The 10,894-nt window shown below is 32.6% G+C and overlaps 1 protein-coding gene across 3 annotated transcripts; it reads left to right on the top strand.

Moving 5' to 3' along the window:
• Positions 1 to 195: 195 nt before the first annotated feature.
• Positions 196 to 9,731, top strand: LOC106964106 (receptor-type tyrosine-protein phosphatase C-like). 3 transcript variants are annotated; one of them, XM_015059384.1, is made up of 13 exons: positions 196 to 302; positions 5,007 to 5,033; positions 5,165 to 5,434; positions 5,522 to 5,749; positions 6,402 to 6,515; positions 6,684 to 6,821; positions 6,924 to 7,067; positions 7,337 to 7,498; positions 8,266 to 8,468; positions 8,556 to 8,616; positions 8,719 to 8,830; positions 8,925 to 8,962; positions 9,290 to 9,731. In XM_015059384.1, exons 1-13 carry the CDS (start codon positions 239 to 241, stop codon positions 9,301 to 9,303), a joined length of 1,575 nt encoding a protein of 524 aa, XP_014914870.1. In that variant the 5' UTR covers positions 196 to 238; the 3' UTR covers positions 9,304 to 9,731. The 3 variants fall into 3 exon arrangements, with proteins under 3 accessions (XP_014914870.1, XP_014914869.1, XP_014914871.1); XM_015059383.1 differs by lacking the exon at positions 196 to 302 and adding an exon at positions 3,961 to 4,067; XM_015059385.1 differs by lacking the exons at positions 196 to 302; positions 7,337 to 7,498 and adding an exon at positions 3,961 to 4,067.
• The last annotated feature ends 1,163 nt before the right edge of the window (positions 9,732 to 10,894 follow it).

Raw genomic sequence — 10,894 nt, 5'->3', positions numbered from 1 at the left:
TTATCAGAAAACCAAGCATAGCAGAGAAACTATCAGATCTTCCTTCTTCATCTGTTGATTCGTTATCTGATCTGATTAAAAGCTGCTTTTGTTTCCATCAACTTGAAGTTTCTTGCAAAGAAAAGAACAAAAAAAAGAACAATCTCTTCCTGTCAATGGGGGTGGAGGTCTCTTCTCTTCTACTGCATTAAGAAGCTGCAGCTCCTCTTATTGTTTCATATGCAGGTTGTTTCTGGACATGGCTGATCGTGGTGCTTCCCGCCTTCTGCTGGTCTTAACCACGATTATCTGTTTAGCCAAATGTAAGTATGATCCTTTTTCTCAAAGTGATTCAGAATTATTTATATTATTTAACAACTTGAATTATAGCAAAGTGTTAATTATAACTCGGCTCCGATGTATAGCTTTATAATTAAAATGGTAAAGACCTTCATAACTAAAGAAATTTAAATTAAAACACATTTTTGCAAAGGCTCCCATATTATTAGAATACATGCAAAAATAACTTGAATATAAAATAAATGTTATTTTTTTTCTAACATTTTTTTTTTCTAAATACACCCGTATAACCGCACACACCTGTCACAATAACGGCGACCAAAGTTTTAGTTTTCTTCTACTGAACAGATAAAGTTGTAAAAACAAACTAAAATGTGTTTTCGCTAAAACGTTTTCTAATAATACTAATATAGTTACTAATAACAGTAAATTATTATTTTTTTATATTTAATAAATCTGTTGAACTCAGGAGTAAATATATCAAAATAAGCAAAATAATCAATTGAGAGCATATGATTTAAAAATAATTATAAAATTTCCTAAAATATATTTACTTGCTTTATTAAAGGGTTTCCATTTTGAACCAGATTTTATTTTTTAAAACTGTTAAAATGAAGTTTAGGAGTTTTTCTTAAATCCCTCTTAAATTACTTTCTTAAATCTTAATCTTATGCTCTATTCTGGTAGATTTTTATTTAATTTGTAGGTGAATTTAATATTGTTTTAATTGTCTGTATTTAATTAATGTTCTACATATTGAGCACCATGTCTCCTCAAAAACAGGTTTTATCTTCAGGATTTTCCAATTAAATTAAATTAAATTAAATTAAATTCTTCTTTTATTTTAAATTGGGACTAATATATTCAGATTCAGGCAAATAAAAATTAACTTAGTGTTGAGTTTAGGTGATAAATGCTAGAGAGAAATGACCCAAGAAAGTATGACAAAGTTATTTTAAAACATTTTAATGCCGTTACATTTTNGTTTGAAATGATTTACTTTTTCCTGTTTATTTTAAAGTCAAGCATAATCCTTGGTTAGAATGGCTTAGTCAAAGTCTACCCCAGTACGTGCCTGGTATAATTTTAACTGCACTTCAGTTATGTGCTGTTTAGCTGTATCAATTTCTGAAGAAACATTTGGTTTTATTGGCGGGCAGGCAGGCAGGCAGGCCTACTTAAAACTACAGTCACACAAGTCATTAACAAGCAAACAACCAGAAATTATTACTTGAGGTTTAAAAAAAAAAGATTTCCTGTTAGCACCATCACAGCAAAGCAGTATTCAGCTATAAGGAGCTTTTCCATGAGAAACTTCCTCATTTACTAGGTGAGAGTTGTTCCCTCTTGTGTCAGATGTATTTATTACACACAGCAAAGAGGATATTGGAGATCTGAACGGTTTTATTATCCTGCTGCTGCAGACCAAAGTCTTTGCTTTGAACAAAAGTAAATAAATATATTCAATGACACTCAATCAACAAGTTCGTGAAGAAATTTACAAAAAGCTTCATGCCATTTTCAGTTATTAAATATAAAAAAACAATTTTCTTCTTACCAATTACAAAGCCAGGCATGAAGACATTTTAGGATTATTCTAATGATTTAGTTTTAAAGGAGTGATAGTTTTTTTCTAATTATTTAATTATCCTCTCATGTTTCACTAGATGATATTTTAATGTCCTTATTTTCTGTAGAGGTGTAGGAATCCATCTTAGCAGACAAATAACTCAAAACTCAGTAATAAAATGGTTTAGCTCATATTCGGTGCTGAGAAATTTTGCAACAAGTTACATAAAACCACAAATAGATGAAATCTGTGAATACCTGAAAACTCCTCTACAAGGTCCTGGTTCAAACTCTAAACATAACTTAATATTTATTAACTCACACAGAGGAAACTGTCTTAGCACTACCACAGAAGCTAACAGATACAGTCTCCATCGTCTCTTCTCCTTGAGGTTCAGCCAATCAGCACCAAGGAGAATAAATGGCGGTCCTGGATTGGCTGCTTTTTGTTGCAGAAATACTGACCTACTGAAAAGTATTTGAATCTGCTGTAAAGTGTATTACCTTAATACTGTGTTGTAAAAGTCTGTACTTTTAACATTTACTTTTTGTTTCTATGTTAATTTCAATGTAAACAGAATCACAAACATCCATTGACATTTATTCGCTTATTAAACCTGGATAAACACAACGAGTTTTTCTAAACAAAAAACAAACAAAACAAACGACAAATAAATAAATAAGAGAGATAGTGACCCTAATCCTGTTTTTACAGCTGAATATAAGCTGGAAGTTTATTCGAGGTTTAAAAGAAAATCATCCCAAAGAATTAAAAGCAATGATTTACATTTTCATTTATGTTTCATTAAATTATTTCATGTTGAGCAAATTAAAACAATTGTTTATTTTTATTTTTTTTTAACTCCAAGTACTTTCAACTTGATCTGGTATTTGTGGCAAAAACGTTTGGACACCTCTGTTACGCATTGACCTGCAGACTGACGTTAACTTGGATATTGTGGATAATAAAAGTATTTAAATATAAACATAAACATCCTTTCTGCTTCTCTGATTAACTCTTCCTTCTCCAGCCTGTCAGTTTAGATGACAGGAACTCTGCCATGCACTTTAATGTAACATTCAATGAGAAAAAAAATGTAATTTATGCTGTGAGTTAATTAATAATAATAATAATAATAATAATAATAATAATAATAATAATAATAATAATCCCCTGGATGAGGCAGGTCTTAACATCCTGCTGTTGAGAGATGGGATTTTTACTCTGATCAAAAATAAACCGAGTAGTCAGCCTTTTTCTTTTTATAACAGATCTTTGAGAGTTTGGGGATTTTCTGAGGTCAAATCTTTGTCTCATTCATTTATGACATATTAAATGAGATATGAACACAAAGTTGCGTATTGGCAGGTTACTTCTCTCTGCACTAGAAAAATATTAATTTTTGTCTTGGAAAAGATTTTTCTTTTAATTTGACCATGACTGAAAACTTTTTCATTTAACTTGTAAGATCTAAAAAGGTTCAATTTCAAGTCAAATTGCAGCTTAAAGTCACATTTTAGGCACCTAAAAAATGTGACTCATTCAGATCAGATTTACTGAATCTTTCTATAATCTAATGCAAACTTTCTGATACTGACAGGTTATTTTTCCAGATTATGTAGGTTAAGTTACAAACCTACAAGCTGAGCAAAGTGAAAATTTAAATTTTGGAACCAGATCAACCGTTCATTAATTACATCTGGTTTTTTCTACTGAAATGTAAAGACCTTTGAGTTCTGTGATACCAGATATCACTCTTTGTTCCTCCATCTTTCTGCAGTGTCTGAGAGCAGAAAAGTAAATACTGTAAATCATTATTGATAGATTATAATTCTTGTTCAAAATCATCTCATTTTGACCTTTGGCTCGTCAGAGTCTGCAGATGTAAACCTCACAGGGTGAACAGACACAATGATTTATCAGAAAACCAAGCATAGCAGAGAAACTATCAGATCTTCCTTCTTCATCTGTTGATTCGTTATCTGATCTGATTAAAAGCTGCTTTTGTTTCCATCAACTTGAAGTTTCTTGCAAAGAAAAGAACAAAAAAAAGAACAATCTCTTCCTGTCAATGGGGGTGGAGGTCTCTTCTCTTCTACTGCATTAAGAAGCTGCAGCTCCTCTTATTGTTTCATATGCAGGTTGTTTCTGGACATGGCTGATCGTGGTGCTTCCCGCCTTCTGCTGGTCTTAACCACGATTATCTGTTTAGCCAAATGTAAGTATGATCCTTTTTCTCAAAGTGATTCAGAATTATTTATATTATTTAACAACTTGAATTAATTATAACACTTAAGACCATCATAACTAAAGGAATTTAAATTAAAACACATTTTTGCAAAGGCTCCCATATTATTAGAATACATGCAAAAATAACTTGAATATAAAATAAATGTTATTTTTTTTCTAACATTTTTTTTTTCTAAATACACCCGTGTAACCGCACACACCTGTCACAATAACGGCGACCAAAGTTTTAGTTTTCTTCTACTGAACAGATAAAGTTGTAAAAACAAACTAAAATGTATGTTTTCGCTAAAACGTTTTCTAATAATACTAATAGTTACTAATAACAGTAAATTATTTTTTTATATTTAATAAATCTGTTTAATTCAGAAATAAATGCATCAAAATAAGCAAAATAAGCAAAATAATCAATTGAGAGCATATGATTTAAAAATAATTATAAAATTTCCTAAAATATATTTACTTGCTTTATTAAAGGGTTTCCATTTTGAACCAGATTTTATTTTTTAAAACTGTTAAAATGAAGTTTAGGAGTTTTTCTTAAATCCGTCTTAAATTACTTTCTTAAATCTTAATCTTACGCTCTATTCTAGTGGGTTTTTATTTAATTTGTAGGTTAATTTAATATTGTTTTAATTGTCTGTATTTAATTAATGTTCTACATATTGAGCACCATGTCTCCTCAAAAACAGGTTTTATCTTCAGGATTTTCCAATTAAATTAAATTAAATTAAATTAAATTCTTCTTTTATTTTAAATTGGGACTAATATATTCAGATTCAGGCAAATAAAAATTAACTTAGTGTTGAGTTTAGGTGATAAATGCTAGAGAGAAATGACCCAAGAAAGTATGACAAAGTTATTTTAAAACATTTTAATGCCGTTACATTTTCTCCTCCTCTTCTCACAGCTGAGCCAAGCGCCGCGTCTCCACAGTGTGAGTATTTGACTAAAACACCAAAAAGGTTGAGTTTTTAAACCAATTTTAAAATACATCTAATAGGAAGGAGACATTTTTGTATCTTCCTCTTTAAACTAAATTGAATTTCTTTATGATTTGCTGAGCAGGTTCCTACAGTGTCAGGGCGATCCGGTTTGGCTTCCAGTTTAAAATGACCAGTTTCCCCACTGGTCGCTACACGATAAGCGTTGGTGAGGAAGGAAGTCCAACAACTGAGAAGATCGTAAACGTTTCTTCATCTAGTAAAAACCCAACGCATGAAATCCAACATCTGAAGCCCTGCACTGAATATGAGCATAAGGTCACGATGCTTGACAATAACGGTACAGAAATATCCTGCAGCGGCTCTGGAGGAAAAGCAAAAACACTCAACATGAGTAAGTACAAAAACTTCTGCCACTCCTATAATGTTACTTTACTTTATTTGGTGCACAACTCTGAGAAACATGACTGACGTGCCTCAGATGAACAAGACGTCACAAACAGCCCCTGCATCCCGGGACACGTCTGCTACCACAGCGGCTGGAACATCAACTCCTCGGTTTCTGCACCAAACCAAACCCAACAGTTCAGAAACGGGACCTTTGGTTTCAAACTGGCTGAAGACGACATCTGCTCAAACTTCACTGTCAGTTTTTATCAAGATAACTGCAACGACTCCTCATTTAGCCTGACCCGATACATTCCTGCTGGTACGTACGAAAGATCAGACCCAGCTTTAGAATTAGGTAACTTTAGTGTTATCAAAAATCAAAAAATATTTTGTAACAATTATATTGTTATATTGCACTTTTTAAAGTTTGCAGTTGTAATAAAATAAAACAGAAAACAAACAGATATCTTTTAGGAGATGTGTAAATTGTTGTAGATCCAAAAAAACTGTTTTGCATGATCCATGTTTGGTCATGCAAATTACCCTGCGATCAATTGATAAAATAAATTAAAAAATTAGCCTGTGATCTGCAATAAAAACAATATTTGTGCTAACGTTATCTTACATTTTGATCATTTTAATCAAATAAATGAAAAAGCAGATTTCGGTGTGTGAAGGTCGGTGGAAAGATGTGGTTTTATTTCATTTGAAATTAAATAAAAAGTAAAAAGCATTTCATTTAATTTCACAGATGAATACTTTATGAGGATATTATAAGTAGATTCTAATTTAATTAACAAACAGAATCCTGCATCTACATCAATCATCTTTGCTTTTGGGCCAAACTTGTATCAGGCAGTCGGGGCCGCACACAAGCAATCCAGAGTCCACAAATGGCCCCTGGACTGCAGTTTGGAAACCCTTTCTAAAAACTAAAATGGTTGGATTAAAATATTTGTTTCTTTTTCTAGATTACATAAACCCAAATGAGATGAATCAGACTCAACACAACCGCCTTCCTGCAGAGATAGAAACAAAACTGCCTCCAAACTGTAAGAATCTCAGCATTGAGTACACCTGCTCAGGTGAGTGGAACGACCAGAAGAAGAGATGTGATTAGAAACATAGAAATATGTGCATAACGATGATTATAATAGCACTTGTGTTCTCTGTAAATCTCTTCTGAATGTCACTAAATTTGGAGCAAAAAGCAAATGTACTAATAGCCGATATTAAATTCTCTGTTTCCTCAGAAAGTGGAAAGGTTGGAGACTCCATTCTGCTCTCTAATTTGGAGCCGTTTACAGATTACAGCTGCACTGGTCTGATCAAGAACAACAACGTGTCCATCAACAAGAAAACTCCAGCTGTTCAGGTCAACATCGCCTGTGGTGAGCTGCTGATTACTGTCTTTGAAATGAAATAACTTTAATCCAAACATGGTTTTGGGTTGAAGAACAATAAATACAGGAGTTTTTGCTGTTTTCCAACAGATTTTACAATGGTTATCAGTGATACATATGACAATGAAAGTTTAACTGTGGGGTGGTGGCAAACAACCAGTGAGAACTGCGGAGCCGTTCTTCCTAATCTAGAGAAACTTTCCTACACCTGCAGCACTCAGGAAGTTGATGGAGGTGAGTAAAAACTTTCTTATAATTTTGTTTCTCAAAAACATTTTTACTGCTAACTCTTTGTTATACGTTTCGAGTAACAAATAAAAATGTAGTCAATAGTTAAGCTAGATCTTTCATTCTCTGTAAGACAAATCAACTGAGTCAACGTCAAATAATTTGGTTTTAATTTCCCATTGGACAAATGTATGCACCCTACATTTTTTTTTACAAATTTAGTTGTATTTGGTCAGCTAAAGTGTCTTTCTTCTGACCTGCTGTTACTCAACCAGATGCAAAAAAACATGCTAAGACAGTCCGACAGCCTCGTGGAGGAATATGTACAACTTACGAATTTAAAAGATTCACCGACTATGATGTTGAAATCTACCCCACCTATAACAACAAGAAAGTTTCCCAAGGACTAGCATTCAGAGTACGAACAAATTCCGGAGGTGAGAGCAATTTGATATAAATAATTGATATAAATGTCTTCAGTGAATCTCAGCTTCACTGAAGACGTCAGATGAACATTTACCATGTGTATATAAAGATGTTTATGACTTTCTATAAAATCAATAAAGTAGTTTTTCTTTCTTCAATGCTTAACAAAAAATAAATGACATTTTCTGTTGTTTCACTTCCCTTAAGAAAACATTTTGTGTAATTATGGTTAAATTGTTTTTACAACTAAAACTTTCTGGCAGAGTTTTCTTATTTCAGTTTATTTGGCTTAATAAAATAAAATAATGGATAATCCTACAGATATCCCCTTACAAAAAATACAATTTATCTAATTAAATTTAAAAAATCTAAACTTTGGATTTTCTGTGTTTTTAGGCTTCCAGTTTTAATGCCCCTTCTTTATTTCATTTCATTGTCAATATATATATATATATATATATATATATATATATATATATATATATATATATATATATATATATATATATATATATATATATATTTCAATTTATTTAACCATTTATTTATCTTACTATATTTTGGTTCTGTGGTTGTTCTGAAACGTAGGGTAAACATTAAACATTTAGGAATATATTGACAGACACGAAGACGTTTTATAATCAAGTGTCAAATTAATTAAAATTATTCTTGAGTTTTTTTAAAATGACAGAATTTTTTCTATGCTTTTACAGATTCTTAAAATAAGTCTTAAATGTATCCATGATTTTAAAAAGTCTCTTCTTTTTTCTTGCATCAGTACCAGATAAAGTTCAGCAACTGAAAGTCCGTCTCATAAAGAATAATGTGATCAGAGTAAGTTGCTCCCCGCCAGTCGGTGGATTTAAAGGACCGAAGAAAGTTTACATCGTTCGTCTCAGTGGCAACAGAGAAGTTGTGGAAACTGATGAGTGTCTTTTTGAAATCGGGGATCTGAACTACCTGACGTCCTACACAGTCCAGGTTTGTGTTCAACCTTTTTACATTCTCAGGATAATTCTCCTTTTCTCTGAACTATCTGACCCTTGAAGAGTATTTCTCTGTTTATAGGTGGTTGCCTTCAATGGGAAGCATGAGAGTGAAGCTGAAACAGCAAAGGTTTCCACTCGCTGTACGTGTTGCTCTATAACTACAACACAGTGTGAAGAACTTCACACACTGATAAAAACAAATCACTGCGTAGCGTAACTCATGTTTTATTTGCTTCATGCAGACAACAACAAAGCTCTTAATGGCATTTTGATCTTCATCCTCATCAGACTCATCATCATACTCGTAGCACCGCGTCTGGCAGTCTTCATCAAAAAGCAAAAGAAATCAAAACGGTACAAGACAATTTACTTATTCAAATCTTACATTATAACACTGTTACATATTAATCATTTATCAAAAAATAATCTAAACTGTTTTTCTCCACAGTGTTACTAGAGAAGAAGTTAAGCTCACATCAACAGCGAGTAAGTTTTCTTCAGCAACAAATCCTCTAAAAAAAGATTTTATTTTATAACTACATCGTCATAACAACGATGACAATATGTTTCACTCAAGTTGTTACGACTTGGGGCAATATAATTTATATTTTATTTTATTAGAAAATGAAAGTAGAGTTTTGATTTTACTAAGAAATAATTTTAAATTTTTATAATTTCCTGTTGTGATGCAGATACGGTACTTTCTAATTAACCAGATTTTTAACTGAGGAAATTCTTTTATACCGTTTTGTCATATTTCCTGTTTGTTGTGCTCTGTGTTAATAAATAAATATCTTTCTAAACATTATGTAGAGGCTTACATATGAAGACACCGTGGCGCTGAAGACCGACGCATCGTTTACTGTCTGAGCTTGAATCTCAAGTTCAGTTGGAGACGATTTTGAAGAAATTCAAAACATTCACGGCAAAATTTCCTGGATTTTGATTTTAATGTTTTATAATATATGTATTTTTTTTATTCAGATGTTTACAGGTGTCTACAGCTGCGGTTGTTACTAAATGCATCCATCTGCTGTTAGATGCATATGTTGCTTATCGCTGTGGTTTCTCTTTGTTTCTCTCTTTCTGCAGGTGTAAAATCAAATCCTCGGGTGTCTTTTATATTCTCTTTATCTAAGAACAATGTATGCATTACATTTGGCGTTTGTTTTCAGATTTATATTACATGTGTGACTTTTGGAATATGTACAAATTTTATTTCTTAAAAATATCAAATAAAACAATGTGCTCTTCATTTAGTGGGTTTTCTTTGAATCAAATTCTTTCACCGTTTTAACCTGTAAATATTCCACTTCAATCATAATGAGGAAATAAAAACAAAAAAAAAAAACTTTGGCACAAAAGCAGATTATTTTGGTGGAACATATCTAATAATATTTTGCATAAAATTCACCTATTTGTTGATTTTTTTTAAGGGTGCATTTAAAATATTCTAAAGAAGTTTACAGGATGGAGGGCAGCAGCTCCTGTGGTTTAGAAGCTGCCCCAATCATTATAACACCAACATGCTGAACATCTGGCCCTGTAAATGTTTTTCTTCATCCACAACTTTATTCGGCTTTAATTAAATGTTTGTTAACTCAGCAACACCTGCTTATCAGTAAACTTCACTGACTGATCGTGATAACCCACCGAACATGGCAGCAGATTCTTCATCAGAAACTTCAGAAGACGCTACGAGAATATTTCCTGTATGAAACAGAACAGCGAGAAAACAAGTCTGCTTCCTGTTGTTAAGTGGTCGCATTTTGCATGCAACCTACATATCTTTAGCCAAATAAACTTTACAATGAGGAGTTATCGAAATTCAGCATTCAGTGAGGAGTTACTTGGCTATGTTTGCTAACTCTACCTTGTAAAAGTTTCTCATCCACAGTGCTTCTCAGGTTTCCCCCACAGTACGATCCTGCCACTACCATGTTTTACTGTGGATATATGATGCTTTCTGTGACCCAAACATTCAACTTCATCTGACCAGAACACATTCTGACACACTGCTTTGGGGGATTTTACCAAAACCTTCATGTTTTCTAAAGAACAATAAACAAAAAACCCCACTCCTATTCCTTAGAGCAGATATTTAGAGAAAACAAGATTTCATGTTGAACACAAACAGTCTGAAATTCTTGCCCATCCCTCAGAGTTGCCGTTTCATATCCAGTCAGTTTTGGAGAAACATCCAGTTTTTGTATCTAATGCTCCAGGATAATTGTTTTGTACTCTTCTTCTGACTGATACCTTTTTATAGTGCTGGATATATCTAAAGGATGTAAACGAGGAAAGCTCTACCAAAAGCTGAATTTTATTTCTGGTTTATCAGATTCACTATATTTGATGGCAGGAATGAACTCAGTAGGACTGAAGCTGATTCAAAGATGCCTCAACAGCATTTAAATT

Source organism: Poecilia latipinna, unplaced genomic scaffold (assembly GCF_001443285.1).
Source record: "Poecilia latipinna isolate Pla-1442-1.1 unplaced genomic scaffold, P_latipinna-1.0 Scaffold1624, whole genome shotgun sequence".
Lineage (NCBI taxonomy): Eukaryota > Metazoa > Chordata > Actinopteri > Cyprinodontiformes > Poeciliidae > Poecilia > Poecilia latipinna.
This window is presented reverse-complemented; position numbering and strand designations above follow the sequence as displayed.

Bases quoted from the DNA above. Each gene is read 5' to 3' on its own strand.
- LOC106964106 (XM_015059384.1), top strand. From the start codon at position 239: ATGGCTGATCGTGGTGCTTCCCGCCTTCTGCTGGTCTTAACCACGATT. The intron at 5,435-5,521 runs GTAAGTACAAAA...GACGTGCCTCAG, and splicing joins AGCAAAAACACTCAACATGA to ATGAACAAGACGTCACAAAC. The intron at 7,068-7,336 runs GTGAGTAAAAAC...TTACTCAACCAG, and splicing joins CACTCAGGAAGTTGATGGAG to ATGCAAAAAAACATGCTAAG.